The sequence below is a fragment of the Labeo rohita genome, chromosome 1, assembly GCF_022985175.1.
Source record: "Labeo rohita strain BAU-BD-2019 chromosome 1, IGBB_LRoh.1.0, whole genome shotgun sequence".
In the NCBI taxonomy this organism is placed as follows: domain Eukaryota; kingdom Metazoa; phylum Chordata; class Actinopteri; order Cypriniformes; family Cyprinidae; genus Labeo; species Labeo rohita.
The window spans coordinates 29,130,924-29,158,293 of record NC_066869.1 but is presented as its reverse complement, the minus strand read 5'-3'; the positions used below and the strand labels follow the sequence as shown (position 1 = coordinate 29,158,293).

The window sequence follows — 27,370 nt, the reverse complement described above, 5'->3', positions numbered from 1 at the left end:
TGGACCCTGTGGGTTTCTACTGGCAACTGGTCACCTTCTATTGGTGGCTTGTTAAAACCACTAAATCTTAAAGGAACACTCTTTTTCCATTTTCCAACTCCCCTAGAGTTAAACAGTTGAGTTTTACCCTTTTCGAATCCATTCAGTCGATCTCTGGGTCTGGCGGTAGTAATTGTAGCATTTTTGTTATGATTTCTATTGTTTTGTTTTTTTTTTTTCAGCGGGGCAAGTTGTGAACACATTATTGGAGTGTTTTACTAGAAAATACTATTTCAGTCTTACTAAAACATTTCACATTTAATGTACTTACTTGTTACTTGCCAATTGCCAATTTCTTTGTAATTAATTCTGTCATTACATTTAAAACTGTAGCATACTTTTTTAAAATTAACTTTGTTTCAGACATGTCTTCTTCAAAGTTTGAAAGTTTGGGTTGAAAACCAGGAAAGACTTATAAACTATATATCACCTATATATAAACTAAAGGGTTACTGGCATCTTATATCAATAAGACCTGTACCAATCTGCATAGATGAAGCTAAGCTAAGATTAAGTATCAAATAAAAATATTTTAAAGGGGTCATCGGATGCCCATTTCCCACAAGTTGATATGATTCTTTAGGGTCTTAATGAAAAGTCTCTAATATACTTTGATTAAAAATTCTCAATGGTTTTGTAAAACAACACCCTTTTTACCTTCTCAAAATGAGCTCTGCAAAAATCAACTCATTCTAAGGGGTTGTTCCTTTAAATGCAAATGAGCTCTGCTCACCCCGCCCCTCTCTTCTCTCTGTGGAATGACGAGCTTGTTTACATTAGCCGCGTTTAGCCGCTAAACTTCCTAACTACCACGTTATAAGAAAAGGCGATCGCAAAGATTCATAAAAAACGCTTATACTCACTTCTGCTGTAAGTGAAGCTGGATCATGAATGATTTGCGCGAACATAGACGGATATTTGTAGATCGGGAGGCACATTCCCTTTACAAACAAATGTAATCTACTGCATGTTCAGCAGCTTAGATGTCGGGAGTAAATGACGACCACTATGTTCATTATTACATCCAGCAACACAACACCTCAATCGCTCAATCAGAGATATTCTTGTCTAACTTACATCCCTGCTCTGACATCAAAACAAGGAAAGTTACTGGACTGTTACAGCTGGTCTAAAGTAAGAGCTCATGTCAATCAACTATCGTGGGAGCGGCCTCTGTTGGTGTGACGCCACAACGACAGGCATCTGAGAACGGCTCCATTTGAAAAAGGCAATATTATTTTTTACAGATTAATTAAAAACCACTGCATGGATTTTTATCATTATAGGGTAGATTTGTACATACACTGCCAACACACATTAATGTTCAAACAACATGAAAAAGTGAACTTAGCAATAAAATGAAGGTAGAGGGCAAGCTTGCTAAGCTTAATCACTGAATGAATGCAAAATCAATTTGTCAGGTGTTCTTCGAAAGATCATTTAATTGACAGTTCTTGTGTCATGAGATACAAACAAATGTCCTAAAATTAAACAGAAATTAATTTAAAAAGACATAAAAATAAATAAAAAATATGTAGTTGTAAAATATTTATTTATTAATACACATGTAAAATCATCATTGTTTGTGACAGAAGACAATGAATTGCTCTCCTCTCTGAAGTAAAATGTACATTACTAAGAGTTATGTACAGAAGACATTTAAAAACAAACCAAACAAAACAAAAAAAGATTCTTTCCAAAAAAAAAAAAAAAATAGAAAAGAAGTCTGTCTAGGGTGGTGAAGTGCTCACTTAAAAGTGCACACTAGAAGAGGAAGCCAAAGCTGACCTGGTGTTCTCTATTAACCCTGGGAAAGTGTGCACATCACTTTGAGAGATTCACACGTGGATTGTTAGTTAACTTTTGGCTAAAGTGCAGAGTGTGCACTAGCAGCTTGGCTCCTGATAATTTGGCGTTTTAAGTCTAAAGATTTTTACTGACTGCCATTAACATCAGTGCCCTCTAGAGGACAGCCGTAAAATCATTTTTAGTACCATGTACAGCACCAACACTCACACCACTCAAGCAAATCAGTTAAAGGCATTGAAATATCCTTTATGGATAATTAGATTCCCATAAGTTCCCATTTTTTCAAAGTGCCATTATGCATGTTGAATGTCAGTGTGAAGGACAGGAATTGATTCTTTAACTCCTGGGTTGTGTCAGAAAGAGATGTTAATAACAAACTTACCAAAGACACATTTACAGTAAAAAAAAATGTATTCTGTCAGGCTTTACTGGCAGAAAACCTCTGGTATTTTGATGTGTTGTTATTTTCTCAGCAATCTAAAAATCACCTGTGTTTGTAAGATAAAAATATCTTAATTTGTGTTATCAGCACACATTATCATTACTTGGGACAGTGAGCATGCAAGTTTGCGGTCCTTGACTTTGTTACTACCTCAGCAGGCTGATTCAAGGTTTGTTGGTTGGTCACTTTTACTCTTGGCCTCTTTCTCTCTCCCCCTTTCTTTTTCTTTTTTTACTTGCTGCTTTTCGAGTTTTTCCTGAGCCTTCTTCATGTCTTTTACTCTCCTCTTAATAGCAGAGCGATCTCTTTGACTAGAAACACCAAGCTCCTGGAAGACAACGCGTATTTCAGTATAATATTATTTAAAGGGATAGTTCACCCAAAAATTTAAATTCTGCCATTTATTACTCACTCTCATGTTGTTCCAAACCCATAAGACCTTCGTTCATCTTCAGTACACAAATTAAGATATTTTTTATGAAATCTGAAAGTGAACGTACCCCTAGAACATATCAGTTGACAGCGTTGCTGCCTATTCAGGGTCAGAAAGCTCTCAGATAACATCAAAAATATCTTAATTTGTGTTACGAAGACGGACGAAGGTCTTACGTGTTTGGAATGACAAGAGGGTGAGTAATTAATGACAGAATTTTCATTCAAGGGTGAACTATCCCTTTAAAATCAATAATATAATAAAAAATAAATACATAAAAAAAAATCAAAAAGCAGATGGACCAACCTTAAGTTTACTACTGTCCATGGACAAGAGATGTTGACCATCCACACCTTTAGCTGTAAACTCAGCTATATACTGTTCCATATTCATGCCCATCAACCAGTGGCAGACCTGCTGATTGGTCCACTCGGAAAGGGGGCGGTTCTGCCACATGTACTGCTTTGCTGCTGGAACAGGGCCGTCATCAAGAGTCTGAAATCAAGAGCAGTATGTAGTTATGTCATGAGAGGAGTCGTAAAGTGTGGAAGACCGCGATAATAACCCATTCTGCCATGCAAAAAAAGAATGCTAACCTACATGCGTTTGGCATATTTCGAGCAAACTTTCTTTTAATTTTCTGTGCCTGTATTTAAAAGTATCTGTTTACAGATCAACAGACTCCTACCAGGGCAGATAGAATCTGGAGCACACTTATGAAATCAGGTCAAAAGCAGTGGAAGACATCAAGAAAGACCAAGACAGACTGAAATGTGCAAAGAGATGTTCTGAAAAGTTTTCTTGTAGCGCTCTTATTTAACCCATTTTACTACACTACAACTATATGTGGGATTAATAACAGAAATCATACCATGTGTCATATTCGCAGGGACAGTATGCTTGGAAATAATATAGGTCTTTGATTTCATTTATTATTTGTAGTGCACCAGCCCCCCACAATAGTAATAAGCTTTGTGCTTTTGGTACTTTTAATATATAACTTATATTAGGTCTCAGCTTTCAAAATCAGTTTTATAGCGAAATACAAACTGTGTCTTATAATAATATGTAATCTCGTAATTGCTACAAAATAATTCTCATAATTTCGACTTTATTCTCAAAACATTTCAACTTTATTCCCGTAATATTCTGACTTTATTCTCATAATATTCCGACTTTATTCTCGAAACATTTAGACTTTATTCTCATAATATTTCAACTTTATTCTTGTAATATTTTGAGAATAAATACACAATAGGCCATATTCTTTCAAAATATTATAACTTTAATCTCGTAATTGCTACAAAATAATTCTCATAATTTTGACTGTATTCTCAAAACTTTTCAACTTTATTCTCGTAATATTCTGACTTTATTCTCAAAATATTCAGATTTTATTCTCATAATATTCTGACTTTATTCTCAAAATATTCAGATTTTATTCTCATAATATTTCGACTTTATTCTCAAAACATTCCGACTTTTTTCTCAAAACATTCCAACTTTTTTCTCGAAACATTTTGACTTTATTCTCAAAACATTTCAACTTTATTCTTGTAATATTTTGAGAATAAATGCGCAATAGGCTATATTCTTTCAAAATATTATAACTTTAATTTTTAATTACACGTAAATTATAATAATTAATAATTAACATAAAATAATTAACACAATTTCGACTTAATTCTCGAAACATTTCGACTTTATTCTTGTAATATTTTGACTTTATTCTCATAATATTTTACTTTATTCTCGTAATATTTCGACTTTATTCTAGTAATATTTTGAGAATAAATATTTTGACTTTATTCTCGTAATATTTCAACTTTATTCTAGTAATATTTTGAGAATAAATATTTCCACTTTATTCTCGTAATATTTCAACTTTATTCTAGTAATATTTTGAGAATAAATATTTTGACTTTATTCTCATAATATTTTGACTTTATTATTGTAATATTTTGACTTTTCTCGTTATATTTTGACTTTATTCTTGTAGTATTTCGACTTCATTCTCATAATATTTAGACTTTATTCTCTTTCATGGGTTTTCTACTACATATTTCAGTAAGAAACATCATTTATGTTACATTCAGCCTTGCAAGTCTTAATACCCGGTGTTACCTTTAAAGGAGAAGTCCACTTCCAGAACAACAATTTACAGGTAATGTACTCACCCCCTTGTCATCCAAGATGTTCATGTCTTTCTTTCTTCAGTCGTAAAGAAATTATGTTTTTTGAGGAAAACATTTCAGGATGTTTCTCCATATAATGGACTGATATGGTGTCCATTAATGGACTGATATGATAACGGTTGTCTTGTTTTACTCTCCCTGAACTGTGTATTCTGACTGAAGACAGTTAGAGTATGTCGAAAAACTCAGACCGTATTTTCTCCCTCAACTTCAAAAATCATTTCAAAATCATCCTACATCACTGAAGAAGTTCCAATCCAGTCTTTGCAAAGTGAACATGCAAAGAAGATCAAACACCCTTAACAAAGTACAGGGCTATAGGACGATTTTGAAGTCGAGGGAGAAAATATGTTTTTTCGACATACCCTAACTGTCTTGAGATAGAATACAGAGTTCAGGGAGAGTTAGACAAGACGAGCGTTTGACATTAAAAAGTATATAAACTGTATTATTTTTATGAAAATAACCAATTTTTATTTAGCTAGATAAGACCCTTCTTCCTCAGCTGGGATCGTCTACAACCGCATTTGGGATCGTTTGAAGCCGCATTTAAACCATACCAGTCCATTATATGGAGAAAAAAATCCTGAAATGTTTTCCTCAAAAAACACAATTTCTTTACGACTGAAGAAAGAAAGACATGAACATCTTGGATGACAAGGGGGTGAGTACATGATCTGAATTTTTTTTGTTCTGGAAGAGGACTTTATTAAAGCAAAACTATGGCAAAACAAAAATTTATTTTGTTGAGATAAAATCTGAGTTGGTAAAACTGGGTATTCACCAGTCACTGTTTCTGAAAGGTGAGAAATGTTGTTTCTCACATTAAACTACAGTATTGCTTGTAATATAGTGTGTGAGTAATAAACTACTTTTATGAGACTTTCATTGTGCTTTTTAGACCATTTTAGAGCTGGGCATTTCATAAAATGCTTCCATTTTATAGAAAAGAACAGTATGACTATGTTTTTCAATTTCCTTTTGCTTTTCCCTGAAGAAAGTCAGTCATATGGGTTTGTAACGACATGAGGGGAAATGAAAGATGATTGATTTTTCATTATAAACTATTCCTAACACACCCAACACAACTTGTGAAATAGCGTTACCTGTGGCAACATCTTACCAACAGGGCGTAGGAAGACTGTTGCAATCGATTGGGAAATTACACATACCATGTACATAAAAATTGACACTGGAGAGCTGCTTCACGTATAACCACACCCATATACTCCACACAGATAACAGAATTTACTGTGGAAAGATTGTAGCCATAGGCACAAAGCACAGAATGGACAGCCTGGATCCTCTCCTGTGCCTCACTATGCACAGATGGAAGAGCCTGAAGGTCACATTTACTGTTGGCCGGTGAAATTTCACAAGCAAAATCCAGTCATTTCAATAGGGATCCATGTGACTGGGAGGTTCATATGAGGTCAACAAAGTTTTTCACAGATTTCACTAATGTTAATGTTGTTTGGTTTAAAATTGATTTGCTGAAATTCAACTGCGTCTGTATACTGTAACTCTGAGCCATGCTATAAAAGTGAAACAGAATGCATGCTGAACTATCACCTCTCTTTCTCAAAGCTATGCGTATGATCTCATTCTTTCCATTCCTCCCTCACGACGCACACATTCCACCGGCGATACTTGCTCTCCTCTTCAAAACACCTTGCAAACTAAAAGTTCACGTTCAGGGTTGATCAAATATATACATATGATGAATGCTAAGTATTAACTACAGTAAAGGCTCATGCAGTGGTGACCCCACGGCCACTCACCTCGCAGGACGAGAAGGTATGTGTGTGTGAGCGCCCGAGGAGACGGGGCTCTTTGAGTAACCCCGCCAACACAGAGCGAGGACTACCTGCGATCGAATCATCCGTAACAGACAAGCTCTGTAATAAGTAGGACACGGGGACATACACATGTAAACATACACATAAACAATTACTCACATAAAGTTTTCACATATACAGTATTTATATGATGAAGCTTGGGATGCTAATTAGCATGCATTTTTAAAGCAGATAATGCTAGTGATAGTTCATGAAAATGAAAATTCTGTAATTAATTACTCACACTCATGTCATTCCAAACCTGTAAAACCTCGGAACATAAATTAAGATATTTTTGATGAAATCTGAGAGCTTTCTGATCCCGCATAGACAGCAACACAACTGACACGTTCAAGGCCCAGAAAGGCAGCAAGGACATTGTAAGTAGTCCATGTGGCATCAGTGGTTCAACCGTACGTTATGGAGCTATGAGTATACTTTTGTGCAAAAATAACGACTTCATTCAACATTTTCTTCTCTTCTGTTGCAGTTATGAAAGTACCATGACGCATACGTGCATCTTCCTCTGCTTGTAAACAAGGCACAGTGCATCTGAGCTCTACATCAGAAAACCAACTCCTGTGTCAGCAGCACCACACGTATGCACTGTGGTATTCTTATGACTGACACGGAAGAGAAGAAATTGATGAATAAATTTGTTGTTGAACAAAAAGTATTCTTGTAGCTTCACAACAATAAGGTTGAACCATTGATGTCACATAGACTTTTTTAACAATGTCCTTACTACCTTTCTGGGGCTTGAACATGGTAGCTGCATTGCTGTCTATGCAGGGTCAGAAAGCTCTTGGATTTCATCAAAAATTTGTGTTCAAAGATGAGCAAATGTCTTACGGGTTTGGAATGACATGAGGGTGGGTAATTAATGACAGAATTTTCATTTTTGGGAGAACTATCCCTTCAATGGCCACTAAATGTGCAATATCAATTCAAATATCTAACCTCAACGTTTACACTAAAACAATCCTTTGAACCACACTGAGAGTTAATTGTGTCACTGACAAACAAGTTCAGTAAAAGTTCATAGACGTTTATTATTATATATATTTAAATGATATCAATGTTGTAAAAAGAAAAAAAGCAAACATCTTCCTTATAACTTGAATACATGTGAGCGCAAAGAGTAAAATAAAAGAAAAACGTGTTTTCTACAAATATCATAAGTTATAACAAATGAATGATTTAATTAACAAATATGTATGTATGAATTATTCTTTAATAGCTCTGGAAAAGAAAGAAATGAATAAGAAAAAGAAGGAAAGAAAGAACGAAAGAAAAAGAAAAAGAAAAAGAGAAAGAAAGAAAGAAAAAGAAAGAAAAATGTATATATAAATGAACTGCATTTCAAGAAATTAAAAAAAAAATGTTAATTATATTCAAGTACATGTGAGTGCACTTGTCTTATTAAAAAAGCAAAATCTGGAAAAGAAAGAAATATGAAAGAAAGAAAGAAAGAAAGAAAGAAAGAAAGAAAGAAAGAAAGAAAGAAAGAAAGAAAGAAAGAAAGAAAGAAAAATGTATATATAAATGAATTGCATTTTAAGAAATTAGACATGTTAATTATATTCAAGTCACTGTATGTATGAATTGTACTTCAAAAAATCTGGAAAAGAAAAAGAAAGAAAGAAAAAGAAATACAGAAAGAGAAAGAAAGACAAAGAGAAAGAAAAAGAAAGAAAGAGAAAGAAAGAAAAATGAAAAATGTAGATATAAATGATTGCATTTTAAGAAATTAAAAATATGTTAATTATATTCAAGTCACTGTATTTATGAATTGTACTTTAATAGATCTGGGAAAGAAAGAAAAAGAAAGAAAGAAAGAAAGAAAGAAAAAGAAAGACAAAAAGAAAAAAGAAAGAAAGAAAGTAAGAAAGAAAGAGAAAGAAAAAGAAAGAAAGAATGAAACATGTAGATATAAATGAACTGCATTTTAAGAAATTAAAAATATGTTAATTATATTCAAGTCACTGTATGTATGAATTGTACTTTAATAGAACAGGGAAAGAAAGAAAGAAAGAAAGAAAGAAAGAAAGAAAGAAAGAAAGAAATCTTATTTTTATGTACTGTATTTGTGTCTTTAACTGTTTTTTTTCCTCTTGAATGCTTGTTTGAACTAAATGTGGATACAATAGAGCAGTGACAAGCAGTAATATTACCTTCAGTGCCTGGGAAACTGTACCAGTGGAGAACCATTTCCAAAACCAAAACCAGCAGAAACACAAAACTACTTTGTATTACTTGTAAGAGCTGGCAATACAGTGGTAACACACACTACAACTACTATCATGCATTCCTATCATGTGTTAGTGAAACTAATGAAAGTCCAAAACCAAAATAAATAAAGTTATCAAAGTATTAAAACCATCAAGGACTATCACTGCATAGAGTACGTCGTTCTCAGACACAAACTATGGCTAGTCACTAAATGAATACAGTTCATGGCAATGCTCCACTATGAAACAAGATTGGGCTTTATCAATGTAGGCCAAAGGACATATTGTGAAAGAATGCATTTACTACAATGGAGCATTTTATCTTTAAACAAAGCCACACCAAAAACTAGTCCACTAGGGTTAGTAGCAACAGCTATAAACTGAGTGTACTACTGTCCTCAAACAAAAGATACATTAGCTTGAGAACCAACTGAATACTGTACCAAATCTAAGGAATGAGAGAGAAGAGATGGCCAGGAGAGGTTGGTCTGTTTAAAGAAGATTTCATAAAAACACATTCTGCATAAGCAAAATTACATACATGTGGTCCAGCACAATTCAATGTTCCGATAGAAGCAAGAACATCTGACCTTTTGTACAAAGGAGTTCTAGTGACATACTAGTGTAGATAATTAAACATTTCTTATTCATTTTACATCATATAGTTTTCTGTTTTTAACAAATTCCAAATCTTTGTTTTGCCAACTTAAATGAGATGAATTGAATTGCAGATATTCAGTATGGTAAAATAGTAACTTCACTTCTTGTTAAGACTGAACATGATGAGACAGCTTAAATATTAACTTTAAATGACATCCAGGAATGCAACCAACTACAACTATGTAAACTGAATTCATTTTAAATGGCCTAAGCCAAATGAATCACTTAAAATGTAAAAAAAATTTAAAAATGTTTTTTTTTTTTTTTTTTTTTTAAATGGAACCTACTCACCTTGTTTGCTCGATCCTCTATGTATCCCTCAGAAGGAGTACGAGGCAGACTGCCACTGGATGCAGAACGTTCTTTTTCTCTCTCTCTCTCTTTTTCCTTATCTCTGTCCCCAAACCAGGAAAATGGCATGCAGGACGGAATGGAAGAGATGGAGCCAGAGGGGGAAGCATTGCCGCTGGACTCATCCAGTAACTCTCCTGATCCCCTGAGTTTGGACAACAAAGAAACCTTACTAATGAAGCTAATTAAGTAATGGAGATAAACTCATCTATATCAGAGAAGACCTACAGATTTTAAAACGATTTGAAACTAATTAACTTCAGTTAATGTAGAAGGTTAATATTAGGACATTTAATTTTCACACCTGCTCCCTACAGATCCTCTGAGTGTGATGCTCTCCCGTTTTTTGCCTTTGCCTCCAGATCTGCGGATACCGCTACAGGGCAACACAAAAGAAAGAACAGTTTAAATTTTGGGGCCTTATCTGCTTGATTGGGGAAAGATAGATATCTGTCTGTCAAGATTACATTTTAATAATACAGTTGAGGTCAAAAGTTTACATACGCCTTGGAGAATCAGCAAAATGTTAATTATTTTACCAAAATAAAAGGGATCATACAAAATGCATGTTATTTTTTATTTAGTACTGACCTGAATAAGATATTTCATGTAAAAGACGTTTACATATAGTCCACGAGAGAAAAATAATAGTTGAATTTATAACACAGCTGTGTTTTTTGTTTAGTGATAGTTGTTCGTAAGTCCCTTGTCAGTTAAACTGCCCACTGTTCTTCAGAAAAATACATCAGGTCACACAAGTTATTTGTTTTTGTTTTTTTCAGCATTTTTGTGTATTTGAACCCTTTCCAAAATGCTAAAAATCCAAAGAATTTGTGGGACCTGAAGGATTTTTCTAAAGAACAGCAGGCAATTTAACTGTTTAGGACAAACAAGGTACTCATTAACAATTATAAAAAAACCAGCTGTGGATCATTCAGGTAACAACACAGTATTAAGAATTAAGCATATGTAAACTTTTGAACGGGGTCATTTCTATAAATTCAGCTATTATTTTATCTTGTGGACTATATGTAAACTTCTTTCATGTGAAATATCTTATTCAGATCAGTACTAAATAAAAAAATAACATGCATTTTGTATGATTTCTCTTATTTTGGTAAAATAATTAACATTTTGCAGATTCTGCTGGGTGTATATAAACAATAATAGAATTATGCACATGCATGTTTTACACTAAAGAACACAAGGGAATGAAAACTATGTGATTATTTATGTTCTCCTTGTGCCTTTCCAAACTCCAATGGCTTTCTTTATTTTATGATTCACAAATAGAACATTTTGAAAAATATTTTCATTGTTTTTTATTATTCTGAAAGTCAATGGGGTCTAAAACGTTCAAGCTCCAAAAAGGACATAAAAGTAGCGAGAAATTAACCTACACAAAGTCTCCTGAAGAGATATGATCGTTTTGCATGATGAACATATGAAACACTTTTATTTACTCTAAAGCAAAATTAAAACTTCTCAAAACATCAAAATGCAGCAGATACAGTAACACAAAGCTAAAATGTCAACTAAAGGGCAATTCACACCACAATGACAAACACAGACAGATGGCAACAGGCACTTTGTCTGATCAGTGTGTCACCCTTGTTTTTTTTCCATAAGTGGCTCATCTCCTCCCATTCTAATGTCTATGATACTGACACAAAAGAGGAAGTTGCTGGCCAGGCCATACCTGAAATCTGGGAATCGTCTTTTGGTCTTTCGCGTTGGTGAACCATCACTCTCTTCATCTGTAAAACAAGAGCAATTCAAAATCTTTTAAATTTCCTCACAGACTGATACTGACAAACCTGAGCAGGTAAACCAGTGGAAGTTGGAAATGTAAAGAAAAACTACTCCGAGAAATCAGTTGTACCTCTGCTCGCTCTGCTCTTGCTGCGCTCCTTGCCTTTGCTCCTCTTGTTTCTCAGGTTGAGGAACATACTAGAGGAGGACTGTGAGGAGGATGGGGACTGGGGAGTGGAGGAGTCTTTTGGTGGGGACAGGCTGGCTTGTGTGCTGCTGCTTCCTTGGGGTGTTTGGCTCTGAATAAATACATCACCTCTGCCTTCACTTGTTTGGTCGTGAAGCTGTATAGATGGAACAGGTATGGCTAGGCTCTCGAGGTAAGACCGCCTTCTTTCACTGTTTATTCTTTCAGGTTTGTCATCTTGCATGCACACAGATTCCTATAAAATGAAATAAATTATTTAAATTTCATAAAAAGATGTTCCTTGTAGTCAAACTGGGAATAAATGTTTTGTTTTATATAATAAACTATAAGCAAAAACACACACTGTTGTTTTTCCCAAAACAAAAAGTCTGACACATCAGCATTTCAAGAAAGTGTGAGACTTTCTGAGTGAGACTCAATAGCAACAAAGAGCTCGAGATCCCTCAGGTGTGTCTTAATTTAAACTGACAATGACCTGCAATGAAACTCTGTGAGGTATTTAAATGTTTGTGGTTCAACGCACTTGTGATTGGTTTGGTGCCTGTGAGCCTTTCGCTGACTCTCTGAGTTTACTTCGGGATGGCCGCTTGCGCTGGGATCCCTGTGCCAGCTTGGCTTTGGCTCTGTAGACGCTGCAGTCCAAGCGAGCTGTCTGAGGAACATCTCCCCAGTCTGCATCTGAGGACAGACAGACACACACCAACATCTCAAAACCAGAAGAAACTACTTTAACAGTTTCTTCAACACTACGTCTTTTTCTGAACAAAATCACGATTAATAAAGCTGTTACAATCTGGCCAAATAAACTAGAGAAACATATTACAGCTAGTCCTGTAGATTTGACCAGCTCAGAATAAGCTTCTGTACCAGAGTGAAGGTCATCTGTAGAGAGTCCATTTCTTTCAGAAGAACCGGAGGTTGGACTGCTAGGTTGACTCTCTCCTGCAGGGCTGCAAGACTCTTCTGGCTGGTCTGATCCAGTGTGGCCCTCCAGACAGGCTATCTGAGAAATGCAGAGAGGTATTATGTGCATTTAGTGTTGTAGTGTAATGGGACTCTTTCCTGTTATCTTTGTTTCTGTGATCACTAAAGGTTATGCATTTGGCAGACACTTTTATCCAAAGCAACTTACATTGCATTCAAGGTAAACTTTTTTTTTTTTAGATTATAGCTCCTGCTTTTCCTGGGACTTGAACCCATGACCTTGGCATTTCTAGCCCCAAATTAGGATGAGCATAATATGTTCAATTAATAATATCTGTTTAATAGCTTAACAATTATGTGCAGTACCAACCCTAACCATCAGTGGCTAAAGGCCACAATGAATGAATCATCAAGATGAATGTTCAATGCAAAAATTCAGTGTGATAATCTAGATGTGCGGCTGTTTATATGTGCTAATGAAGTGTTCTAATATCCGCAAATAAAGCTGGCCAACCAATAATATTAATGATTTCGATAATAAAACCAGAGCTGCTGCTGTATTTTGTTGCGAAAGTGGGCTTGTCGCAGTACCCACACGTGCAGCTGTGTCCATTTGTACACAACACGTTTAATCCACAAAATCTCTAATAATGCTTAGAATTGCAGCAACAGACCTAGTAAATAGCAAGAATCCAGAATCAGATCTCTTGCCTCTGCACTCGTATATGTGGTGTTGTTGGCTATGGCACCACAGTAATTACAAAAATGCCAAAAGCTCTGATGTAGAATGTCCATCTCTCTTAGTTCTCTCTTAGTAAAGTTACTTTTTTTTTTTTTGACACAGCTGTATTCTAAAAAAAATTAAGGTTGAACCAGATGTCACATGGACTATTTTAATAATGTCCTTACTAGCATTTTGGGCCTTGAACGTGGTAGTTGCATTGCTGTCTATGCAGGGTCAGAAAGCTCTCAGATTTAATCAAAAATATCTTAAATGTGTTCTGAAGATGAACAAAGGTCGTATGGGTTTGGAACAACATGAGGGTGAGTAATTAATGACAGTATTCTTATTTTTGGTTGAACTATCCCTTCAATTTTTTCAGAGTGTCTATTTAGGAGTGTCTTGTTGGCAGAGGCTATTTACACAAACTCCGCCCACCAAAATGTGATTGGGCTAGTCAACACTACAAAAGACGATCAAAAAACATCAGCTCCAGTGGTGCAGATGATAAAGCGCATGCAGTAGTCTTTGATGTGATCGACCCAGGTTCAAATCCGTGTTTAGGCAAACTTTTTTCAAATCTCATATCATATCAGAAAGGCATTTATTTTTAATAAAAATGAAGAAAATAATCAAAATAAGTCATACCAGTCAAGCCACATCACAAAACACTCACAAGACCAGAAATATGTTCATATCTGTGATCTCACTTTGTTAGAAATTAGAAATTAACATGTATAAGATGTAGTTTTACCTTATGCTGCAGTTGTTTCACTGTGCTCTTGTACTCTCTATCCCTTTGCTCCAGTTTTCTCTTCAGCTCCGCCTCTTTCCTTGTAAATTCAGCCTCTCTAAAAGTCAAGAACAGCCCCACCGTTAACAATTCATTTCTCTTCTTTTTCTCACTTTTCTTGTCTCATGTATTTCTATTTGTAGCTTTAGAAATTCCAGTAATTCACCATGATACTGGCTTTCACAAATCGGTACACTTCCAAGAACACCTCACCAAACTTCCCAGAAAGATTCTGCTATGACAACACATTACATGCTCAAACACACCTCTGCTGATGCTCCTGTAGAAGTGTGATGGTCTTATTGTATTTGAGTTGCAGGGAATCATGTTGACTCTGGGCTTCATTCAAACGCTGATTAATGGTTTTACAGAGGGCCTGAGCATCAAGCCAGTATTTTTCCAACTTTTCAATGCGCTCTTTGCTCTCTTCCACACTCTTTTCAAGAGCTGCACCTCGAGTCTCCCACGACTTACGTTCGGCTTCGCTCACTTGCAGCTTTGAAAACAGAACACACAAAGAATTAAATAACTCTATAGGTACACAAGCTGCAAAATAAGAAATGAACATTTTTATAAGCATCCTACCTTCTCTCTCAACTGACTCACTTCTGTTACTGTGACACTGTGTTTCATCTGGAGCTAAATAAGAATATTTTAGTGAGAAAAGAAGCCTTTGACAAAGACAAATACAGTACAGTGCATGTAAATTCATATTATACCTCTTTGAATTTTTGTTCTAGTTCAGCAGGATCGATATCTTCAGGTAGATCAATGCCTTGGCTCTTCAGTTGTGAAAACACTTCTTGTGCCAATTCATTTGATGCATCCTCCGCCCCCTGCTTCTTTCCGGTCTCTCTCTGTTTATCCTGTATCAGTCATAATATGGGCCAAACAATGATAAGTGACTAATTTATTCATGACATCAAGCTTATCTTCACATGTTCACATACCTGTTGCACAACACTCTTTTCAGCCAGTGGTTCAATTTCCTGTTGATCCTGATATTGGTCATGGATTTGAGAAATCTGTTTTTCATCCTGTAGCTGATGGTTCTGGGGTTCGTGGCGGTCTTCATCTTTTGGCTCCTGCTCTTCAGGGCTTGCCTCATGTTGTAAAGTCTCGCTGATCAGACGGGCCACTTCGCTCTCCACTCCTGGTTTCTCCCGGCCAATGAGAAACCTACATTGGAGGACATAAAATTCCTTCACGCAGTTCTAGGACTATGACCATTGCTGGTATTATACTGACTGAGAGATTAGATTTTGCCCTGGTGAATCATTACCAGACATTTCCTTCTTAATAGGTGATGCATGTTCATAACTTACAGTAAACATAATACTGTGAAAATCCCTCTAGGACAACCTGAAGTGAGTTGCCTTGATCGAGGACATATTGGTGTGAGTTCACATTTTGTTCTTGGTAGGGCTTGAACCCACAACTGTAGTGAACTTTAGCTACAAAGCTACAAACTGTGGTGTGCCGATACTCACTTGACCAGACCTTTTGTGTTCTTCAATGTGGTAGCAGCAAAGAGTTGAGTGACACCAACCAGATTCCATCTACCTCCACAATCTGATCATTTACCCGAATTCTGTTAAGACAAACCACCAATTATACATCTGTTACTTGCATTGATTGCTATCACACAGAGAAGGTTTTATTCTGGATTTCCTAAGTCAAAAATTTCTTACCGTCCATCCCGGTGAGCTGCACCTCCTTCGGTGATGGTCTTCACAAAAATTCCCAGCTTCTCCAGTCCCTGATCTGCCCCAACACCCATCCCAATTATACTGATTCCCAAACCATCATTACCTACACAACAAAACAGGCAGCTCAAATACAATACTTCAACAGTTAATTGAAATCAGGGGACACACATTTTGTGATAAAAGTTTAAAAGAAACCTTTCTGAATGTCTATAGGTAAAACATCCATCTTTTCCACCCTCTTTTCCAGCTCGTACTCAGCAGATGCAGACACAGGGTCCACATCATCATTTCTGCGATCATAATCCTCATTAGAGAAGGTAAAGTACACCTACAGGAGAGGAAATACAATAAATAACACACCTGTGCACACCCCCGCAAAAGCTGTCACATCGCATAGCTGAATATGTGATTTACTGATTTCTCAACTAATGTCGATGTAAAATGATCTTATAATACAAAATCCACCCAGATCATTTATGAACAAATGAGTCAGACTCATTCAAATCTTCCTGTTTATGACTGTATTAGTATTTAGCAACTTGACCCATCCTGATGAATAAGAACTTAAGCATTCAAGCTTCAAAAAACACCATGAAAGTTGCCTATATGACTCCCGCACTGTATTCCATGTCTTTTGAAGAGATTCAAATGCTTTGTGTGGGAAACAGATTGAATGCTCAATGACTATTTTTTCAGTGAGCTGTTAACAGCTGAGAATGGAATGGATTATTTATTATTCAAGAAAACTAATCTGTAAACAAATCATTCAGACCAGTTTTGTAAACCAGCCATTTCACTGAAAAGGCTGAGTCAAGGGTGATTAGTTCACAAATCAGACATAACTATTTTTCTTAATAACATGTCAAATAAAGTTAGGAAAGATGTCAACATTTTCAGTGAACAGCAAGAACACTTGAAATACAGCAAAACAGTCATATGGACTAGTTTTATATATTTTCATGGAACTTTTGCATCCCTTTTCAAGCATGAACGCTTCAGTTCCCATTCTTTGTACTCACAAGAAAGAAAGAAGAACTAATACAACTCTTCATTCTATTTTTCAAATGTGGTCATGTTTTTAGTGAAATTTCACATGCAAAGAAAGTCCACTGTCAATATGCATGAAGCACTTACAGGTTACTTTCAATCTAACCAGCTTTATATTGGTCGAAATGGTGAATTTGCATGTTTAAAGTTCAACAAACTTGTAAAATTGTGAAAAATTGTGAGCTTAAAGGGTTAGTTCGCCCAAAAATGAAAATTAGACCATGATTTACTCACCCATTCACCCATTTACTCAGGCATTCTAGGTGTATATGCCTTTTTTTCTCTCAGTCGAATTCAGTTTGGAGTTAAATTAAAAATGTCCTGGCTCTTAATAATGGCAGTGGGTGAGTGTTACTGTTCAACAGTCCACAAGTTGTCCAACAAAGCGCATCCATCCATAATAGAAAGTGCCTCACATGGCTCCAGGTTTTTAAAGGGGTCATCGGATGCCCATTTTCCACAAGCTGATATGATATTTTAGGGTTTCAATGAGAAGTCTATAACGTATTTTGGTTAAAATTTCTCAGTGGTAGTGTAAAAAACACGCTTTTACCTTGTCAGCCCTGTTCAGAGCGAACCATTCTATTGCATGTTTCTTTAAATGCTAATGAGCTCTGCTCACCCTGCCCCTCTCTTCTGTGGGGTGTCGAGCCGGTCTGTTTACGTTAAACTTGCTAACTAGCGCATTATTAAGAAAGGCGATTTGCAAAGATGCATAAAAACCTTATACTCACTTCTGCAGTAGGTGAAGCTGCATCACGAATGATCTGCGCAAACATAGAAGCATTTATGTAGGTCGCTGGGCACATTTCCTTCTAAAATGAAACAAAGTGGGAGAGAGCGAAGGGGGCGGGATCGGGAAAGGTCCTCGAGCCGGGATTCGAACTCGGGACGCCCGGGACACCGAACTCGGGACGCCCGGCGCTGCATGTCTGCGCACTGCCCACAAGGCTATCAGGGCTGACAAATTTTTCACTTTTCTCCAGCGCATGCGCTACACAAACTTCCTACACCATCTGCCCGGAACAGCTTGGGCGCACGACAGTTAGCAAAAGTTACAGAAAAGTGTTTATAACATCTGAAATACGGATATTTTTCTTACAAAAGTGCATTGATTCACTACAGGAGGCCTTTATTCACCCACCGGAGCCATGAGGCACTTTTTCTTATGGATGGATGCACTTCTTTTGGACTGTTAAACAGAAACACCTGCCCAATGCCAAGAGCCAATTTTTAATATAACTCTGATTGCATTTGACTGAAAGAAGAAAGTCATATACACCTAGGATGCCTTGAGGGTGAGTAAATCATGGGCTAATTTTCATTATTGGGTGAACTAACCCTTTAATTGTTTTCCGATGCAGATACCTGTAAAATGACTGCATTTTGCCTGCAGAATTTCACCATACAAAGGTAAAATTGGCCGCACCCTTATGAAAGCACTAGCTAAATTACATGCCCACAGCATTCTGTCAGTGGCTGGTTTAGGCTGACATAGGCAGTTAAAAAGCAGGTCAGTCAATGGTATGCATTCCTAATACTGGCACCAGACCTGGAGTGAGTACAGCAGTAGAATTAAACAGAAGGAAAACACTGCCTCCACATCAATTATATACATTGCAAAAGTAACAGTATTTACTCTCCATTTGTCTTTTGCTTCCTCCATCCATACTTCCCTTCATCTTCCTTTCTCTACTACAATCCCATTTTTCCTTCCCTTCATTTATTCTCTCTCCGCTTTCTTTTGTCTAGCGACTCTAGTTGTCATGGAGTAAGCGTGCACCTCTGAACAATGTCCTTTTCTTCCCAAACATGCTCAAGCACAGTGTCTCTTTCTATCTCCCCCCTCCCTCTCTTACTCCTTTAAGCTGTGGCTTTTTAGCAAGAACACAGGACTATTTCTTCCTGGGACTGAGAGAGTCTGTCAGTGAACTATGACTTACAATAAGGAAAAAAAACAACAGATGTCACAGCGTTCAGGTCGAGCGTCAAACCTGAATCCCACAGTTGGAATAACGCAAAAGCGACATGATCAAGAAATATTATGATAATGAAATACTAAACTAATCAAATAAAGAAACAGATCCTTTGGCTGCATTTAAAAGAATTGTTAACAAGTTGGTGTGCAATAAAAATAAGTCAGCAACAAATAATTGAGAAATCCAGGCCTTAATTTAATATGATTTAAAGTCCTAAATATTTAATAGAATTAATGGAAACCAACAGTGCGTACTGACTTCCATTGTATGGACAAAAAGAGAAAACAGCTAACAAAATATCTTCTTTTGTGTTCCACAAAAAAGTAAGTCACACAGGTTTGGAATGACATGAGGGCAAGTAAATGGCAGAAAATCTGCATTTTTAGAGTTAAAAATGGATTTAAGACAGCATATTTTGTCTAGAAGAGAAAAAACACTTTATGAGTTAATATTCAAAGCCCATTGTCTCATCAAAGTTCAAAAGATGTCCAACACAAACATCTGTTGAAAGGAAATCCTCACTCACAACCTATATGAGACAGGCAACTCGCTTCCTGTTGATCCTATATATAGGAAACAGGATGAGTAAACACGGGAGCTGCACAAATACAGAAACAGGCGTATCCTGAGGGTTGAGGGAACAAAAATGTAGAAACACAAAACATAGGAACGCCACCATATGTTTACAAAGGGAGACCCAGGCTTCCTGATTTAGAGAGAAAATGCATCATAGCATAAGATAAATGTTAGTTACCACCCGCTCATCCCACTTCTATAAATACACAGCAAACAAACTGACAATGACCTACTCTACACACTCCAGGAGGACACACCAAGGAGGAAGGGATGCTGGGGAGAGTGACGCATTGAACGTTGAGCTATGGTAATCTGAAATGTTACTGATTTGGTATGTGTTCTGACCCAGACTATAAATCCATGGCGTCTTCAGTCTGCCAGGCTCTGAAGAAACACATGACCTGGTTTCCAAACTTAAGAGATCTTTTAAGAACAACTGCAAGGTCCACAGGGACTGAAACACCCTTACACACATACACATATAGCCTCTAGTTATTGACTGGTTTCGGCCAGTCAAAACGGTGGACTTTTGCCACCCACTGTGACACACTTAATGTCTTTTTTATTTCCTTTGATCTCACAGATGTTCACTATATTGGATTTATACTCTGATTAATATGCACAGGCATGAGCTTTCACTGCATTGAATTGGTACAGACAGATGATAAGATGATTTACATTCATATCCAATCACATGACACACACAGAAGACCTTTCCCTCTCTTAACAGTATCCTTTTAAAACACTCCACGTTCAAGAGGTCCCAAAGTCGGACACATGAATGACAGCACAATGCACTTTCTGTTTGATGCAACCCAGTGTCTGATCTCAGACAGCCAAAGTAAGATCAAAGAGTTGTGTGTTTTGCTTTGATCCGTTACATGACTAAAATGTGAAAATCTGTACTGACTAGCATTAGTCTCCTGTAGCCAAAGACATGTAAAATGACCAGTCACAGTTTTGTATTTATGTGCTGTTTGGGGGAGATTTATGTTAAATAGTTACCAAATACACAAGAGGAAATGTTAATAAATCAAATAAACAAATAATTTAATAATTGCACAGAACACAATAAATTGAAGACTTTGTGTTAAAAATAACAATTAATTCACAGACATGCTGACATCTGATTTACTTCCTATCAAGCACCTAAAAAAAGTGTACTATGCATTTATCACAATTAAATAAGTTTTAAAAAATAATTTATACTCAAAGCAACTTTACTCAACTTTATTGGGTCTCTTCTCAACCACAACCGGTGTGCAGCATCCACCTGATTGGTGGAGCCAATTCAATGGCCATGACTGATGAAACGAAATAGCCTTATGTTATTTATCTTATTTACACAACGGCATGTCATTTCTGTCTCTAACATTAAATGGTCATGTGTCCGAAAGCTAAAACGCGGACGGGATTGCGGAGTCCATTCCTAAAAATGGATTTACTCTATAGCACGGGGCGTCACAGAATTCGTGACTTTTTGGATTAATAAATCAAAAGTAGGTCTCTCACTAAATTCGAATCGCAATATGGACTAGTGTCTGTGAATATTAAAACGCAAAAAGACGGTTTAGATATGAATCCTCCATATTCCGCTTGGCTCCAAATGAATGAATGGAGGAGATGGGGTTTTGTTTACTACACAAATACTGAAGCACATGTGACGCTCGTGGATATTTTCGGCCTCTGCGTCTCATTATATGATGACATAAACGCATTAATCTCCAGAACCGCTGTGAGAGTCACTTCATGTAAATTTTACCATATCATTCGAGAAAATTAGCATCATATCACAAAAACTAACCGGCAACCTGTCAAAATAAAAGGTTTAACATGTAACAGAAATGTATTAGTCTTGTATTACTTTTGTACAGTATAATGTAGGTGTTTAGGTATTCCTATTTCTTGCAAATTTTAATAAAACAATTAAACGCAGAAATTATAATAATTAAAAAAAAAAAAAAAAAAATTGGCAACAAATAAAAGGGTTTAATTTTCATTTCATTAAAAATAAATAAATGTTTAATGCCTGCATTTGATTATCAGAAAAATTAAAACACACAAGAATTTTGGAAAAAAAAAAAAAAAAAAAAAAAGATTGTAGGGCCCTATTGTTCAAAATGTTGAAACTGAGATTGTTCGACTTATTTTTTCACTGAAATAAATGTTTTTGTTATTACACAAAGAGTAATGTACCGAAAAAAAGGGGAAACACTGCATCAGATGTTTAGCCAACATCTGATCCGTAGGCGTGACGTCTGAGGCTGAGACTAAGCTTTAGGTAGCAAAAGGTTTTTTAGCTACAGGGTGATACAGATTTTCATTTTCAAGTTTATTTTCTCTCCCCACTGGCTGCAATTTTTCCTCATTTTAAATCACTTTACTTTGATACTTTAAAAAAAAAAAAAAAAAATTGTACCTGTATTGGCCTTATTGTACATTATTTTGGTTTTCAAGTAAATGTCTCTTGATTTACGCATGTTTATTTGTACTGGAAAAAACAAGACAAATAATACTGATGCACAGAGATTTTATACAACTACCCTGGTAAACTTGGGCAAATCCAGTGATTAGTTTTTAAAAGCATTCATTGTATTAAGCAATACTTTGGTACAAAGGATTAGAAACCAGCCCAATCAGACTGTCAATTTTTAGTGCTTGAGTGCAGTGTGCATCTGATGGTGTCAGTGGGCTATGGGTGATCTGTGAGTCTGTATTCTGAGACTAAACTCAATATTACAATCAGTTTTCAATATCAATATTACAATCAGACTAAACTCAATATTACAGATTATATTGATCTATAAACAGTTTTAGTGAGGAAACGTTTGATCCCTTTAACATAAACGATCTATTTCTAAAAATCTTGTTTATTTCTTACATGAATTTTCATATTATGAGGGTCATATTAGCTGAGGCCAGAGGTAAAGCCCTAAGATATGGAACTAAATGACACATTTCTCTGTAAACAAAAAAAAAAAAAAAACCTGTCAGAACTTGAGAGACATAGGATATTACACGCCTAAAGTGATGCAAGCTCAGACAACACCTTTGTTGAGAGCTGTTATCTTAAATGTTCTCGGTAGAAGGCATTTTACACTGCACCAGGAACCCTGATAAAGTCACAATTCGTAAGAATCAATGAAGTAGTGAAACATGTCTCAGAATGTTTTCCTCACATGAAAAGTAGGCTAAAGTTTGTTTGTGTTTTAGGGCAAAACAAATACAGGACATGGGTGCCAAATATTTTAAAAGCAAGTAGGATCTTGTCATATAAACCACCATGAACACGCTTCAAGAAAGTAAGAGCTAAGGTGCTGACCGAATTGAGCCACAGGCATCTGCTAAAGGTACAAACACAGAATTGGGTCACTGCTGGCAGGCTAATTCCTTCAGGCTCTAACGAAAACCTTCTAAACCATTTTAGAGAGACAGACAAATAAATGCCAATGCTGAATAAAAAAACAGTTCTAAAAAAAGAAATACTAAATATAAAAATTTAGTTTCTTCTTAATATAAAAAGTAAGAGTGGGTGAGACATACCTTGATAGGTGCTGTAGAGAACTTGATCTTTCTCTTTGGAATGAGGTCTTCCTCATCAGAGAGTCCTGGAAGTTCCTCAGATTCCTGGAATTCCTCCTTCGCTTGACATTCCAAATCACTCCTGTTGTCCTTGTCATCCACAAAGGCAGCATTCTCAATTCCACAAATTAAAGATCTCTTCCTCAATGATCCCTGATCACCTTGCTGTTCCCTCTCTTTTCCTGTTAAGACATCTTCCATCTCTCTTTCATCATCATCCTCCTCTATAGCTTCAGCAGCTTCCTCTACTCCCTCATCCTCTTCCTCTCCTTCTCTCTGTTCATCCTGCTGTTCCTTGTCTTCAACATTGGTAGCTTTCTGCTCATTCTCCCTCATAACAGTCTCCAGTACTGCCTCCTCTTTAGTTTGCTCTGTCTCTACTTCCTCATTGTCCGTTTTCTCCTCCTCCTCCTCGTCTTCCTTATCCATGTTCTCCTCAAGAAACTTTCCCTCCCCTCTATGGTCTTCCTCTATTCCAGTCTGTACAGATTCCTCACACGCCCTCCATCCCTCCTCGTGTTCCCTAATGCTCTGTTTTGATTCCATCCCAAGGAATGTTAATTGGAGCTCCTCGCTGTCGGTCAACACCCTCTCAGAATTGTGATTTGGGGATTGGTTCTCCTTTCCAGCCTCTTCAAAAACATCATCCTCAACACGTTCCTCCTCATTGCCCTCGCTTTCAGATGATTCAGTCTTCACCACCACCAGCTCAGCTCTGACCGTGGCCAAAACAGGAACCTTCTCAGAATTCTTGCCCTCACCTTGCTGCTCTTCAAGCGCAGGCTCTTCAAGCGCAGGATCCTCAGCTTCAGATGCATGACTAGTGGCACTCCTTGCAGACAAGTGGTGGATCTTTTCGCTTGTATACAGAAGAGTGGATTCTGATAAGACTGTATCTTCTGAGGACTTAATATGTTCCTCAGCTGTGGAACTAGTATTATGTAATGTGTTCTCCGTACAGACTCCATTCAAAGGGGTGCTGTGTGAATCTGAACCATTTAACCTGGGCAAACATGTTTCAGCAGGAGAATCAGCCCATAGCGAATAAGAGGTAGGGGAACTACAGCTGTCAGGTGATGAAGGGGGATCCGAATGGTCGCTAGCAGCGGAGGGTGACTGGGAATGACTAATGGGACTATGGGATTCCGTTGAAGGTGCAGCTGACAGCGACTCACTATCACTGTCCAACATAAAACTCTCCAGACGTCTGGATATTGGCCCGGCATTCATTGACATACTCAGCTTATGCGGTGGTGTCTCACTTTCACTTCTCACTTTTTCCTTGTCCTCCCTTTCTTTTGCCTCTTTAGGTTTGTCATTTCTCTCTCCAGTAGCTGACACTTTCCTGTCTTGTTTCTCCACCAGTTGAGGCCAGATAACTTTAGGAGAGCCTCTCTCCGTTGGAGACTGATCTTTGAGGCCGCTCTCAAACAGCTTCCTGGTCATTGAGAACTTCTCAGCCAGTGCTGCCTTGTCAATGGAAACATCCTCTGTTTTCCGTGCCTCAAAGGAGGCTGAATCCAGACTGCTAACACTACTCAGGCTGGACCTGTAAGGGGTAGAATCCAGTGGAAATTTGGGTGATGTGGGTTTGCTGATATTGGGACTCTCTTGACTCTGTTGTCCATCCATTTGCAAGAAAATATTTTTTATTTTGCTCACTTTGTTGCCCGACGTTCTGCCTCGGGTGTCACTGCCTCCATTGGATACAGGAGTGGTCGAGCTGACTGACGCACTCCCATCAAATGAGCATTTGATGGAATGGAAGTCTGATTTATAGGCATTCCTGTGAGGAGATGCACTTCTCAGTGCCCGTTCACTTTTGTTTTCACTTTTAATCATGATCACAGATAAAAACAACAAGAAGGTCTCAGTAAGTAAAAGAGATAAAACCAGGACTAAAAAGACAGCTTATATCCAGGTGCATGGTACGTCCTCATTCACACTGGCTGAGATTGTAGATACAGACGGTGCCGAGTGACTGACGGAGTGCTAACCGCTCTTACCTACAGCAAAGAGAAAGGAAGACACCTGTCAGTCTGTAATTCACAGCAACTATTTATTCCTCAACACTCTTTTGTACTGTAAATGCACCCACTCACACACATAGATTTGTTCAATTTAACTGTAAAATCCCATCTGTGGTTGCCAGAAACTGTATAATATAGGCTATCATTCTACATAAGCTAATAAAATCTTTTGTTGTTTTAAAATGTCCTGATAATAGCACAACTGGAAAATGTAAGCTCTCTCCAGCAATTTTGCCCTTTAATAACATGACAGAGAACACTGCTATCCACACAAATACCACCGGGGTAAACATGACACCACACTAATATTAACATTAGATAAATAACATGAAATATAACAAACACACTACTTAATGTAACACAATAACTGAATAACTTATACAAAGTAAGTTTTTAAACAAAAATCCAAACAAATGTAGGCTAATGGTTCATGAAAGGAATTCTGATCATTCTCTTTTCCTCATAAATTATCAATACGACTCATATTTTTAACTGAAATCATAACTTCAAAAATATTTTACAGAAAAGTGTAAAGTTAAACATTCGTTCTTAAATTGTTTATACTGTTTACATCCATACTGTTTACTTTTCAAACATATTAAAAGTAAGTACTTACAATACAAGTACATCTTTTAAAGCAGTAATATTCGCCTTACCGTTAACCTATTGACAGATCAAACAGTCCTAAAATAACTTTTTATATATAGCCTACATTTTTATACAGGTAGCAGGTGCTCCAGCACATCGTAGCTATGCCCATATTTACAGCCCTGACTAGTTGAAGTTTCTGTAAGGAAGTTTATCTTTTCATTTTCGAAAACAACACGACCGGATAAACGAGTTTAAACTAACCTACCTGAACTTCATTCATGGCGACGTACGGAAGATCTGAGAAACCAAGATTAAACAATCACAAACTTGCTAGACTATTCGTCGTCATTCCTTTCTGAGAAGTCTACATGCCTTTCTCCTTCAACGTAACCAGCTCAACAAACCTTATCCCCACATGCGCGCTCCCTCCTTCAGCGTCATACCCGCTGCTTCTTTCCGGAGCTCGCAAATCAGGCAAGCGCGCGCACGAAGGGGCAGAGAGGGGAAAAAATACTTGGACAACCGTGGGAAAGTCAGTAATCTCATCCATGAAGAAACAGCTAAATCTAGATAACGGCCAGGGACTAATGTAGCCTATTTTAGACATTACGCATTTGAATAATGACAAAATACATTTCCCAATTATACAGCCTAGAAACCGTGATTCGAAATGTATAAAAGACACACTGACTACTATTATCTCCAAAGCTTTCCAGAGTGAAGAAAATGTTTTAAAGCATTTTAATAATTTGAAGGAGGAGTCTAAACACTGATTTTCTAACTAGATTTGGGATCTCAAAACTGATCATGCAGGCAATGAAATCGGTTCCATGCACTAGCACCCTGATAGCACATATACATCACAGAGACATCTACTTGACGTCTGTATTTACATCTGGAAGACGTAATTTTTTGAGTGTTTGCTCATCTGCAATAGGACGACCTCTATAGGACGTTTCCTATCAGATTTCAAATAGAGGTTTTTTTTTAGATGTCTTGTTTATGATTTGGAATGTATGTAAAGCTGACATCTTATAGACGTCTGTCAGATGTTCGTACACAGCAGATGCTTTCCAGATCAAGTGATCGTTAACAGACATCTTGCAGATGCACGTGTGCTATCTGGGCATTTTGGTCCACATAGATGCCACTTCTGAGTTTAATCTCCCTGACAATTACAAGTAGGTCACCATCTTAGTGCTTCTGAGATGAGTCGAGTGGAGCACAGGACAAAGAAAAGAAAAGGAGCTGAAAGTAAAGGAGTGGGAGATTGAAAACAGCAATGCTAAATGTCTTTAACAAAACAAATCTGAGCTTAATACAAGGGAAAGCAGAACAAGGCAAAACACAGCACTGTAAACTGACAATATCATAAAAATTTATGATGAGCCGTTTTGCTCTAGACATTTTGTCTCCTTCTGTTTGTCTTGGTGTGGACTGTGTTCCATTGTAAATTTCAG

General features: G+C 36.9%; 1 protein-coding gene across 1 annotated transcript; it reads right to left on the bottom strand.

Moving 5' to 3' along the window:
• Nucleotides 1–1,471: 1,471 nt before the first annotated feature.
• On the bottom strand, nt 1,472–26,340 carry ppp1r9alb (protein phosphatase 1 regulatory subunit 9A-like B). Its single transcript, XM_051115572.1, is given in 21 exon segments — nt 1,472–2,618; nt 3,030–3,218; nt 6,700–6,816; nt 9,431–9,475; nt 9,939–10,143; nt 10,303–10,374; nt 11,698–11,755; nt 11,881–12,193; nt 12,482–12,636; nt 12,826–12,961; nt 14,358–14,454; nt 14,663–14,892; nt 14,982–15,035; nt 15,116–15,262; nt 15,347–15,575; nt 15,887–15,950; nt 15,953–15,987; nt 16,088–16,208; nt 16,301–16,433; nt 23,251–25,295; nt 26,176–26,340. Coding segments are annotated over 20 exon segments (4,458 nt in total). The 5' UTR covers nt 25,132–25,295; nt 26,176–26,340; the 3' UTR covers nt 1,472–2,441.
• Nucleotides 26,341–27,370: the final 1,030 nt, after the last annotated feature.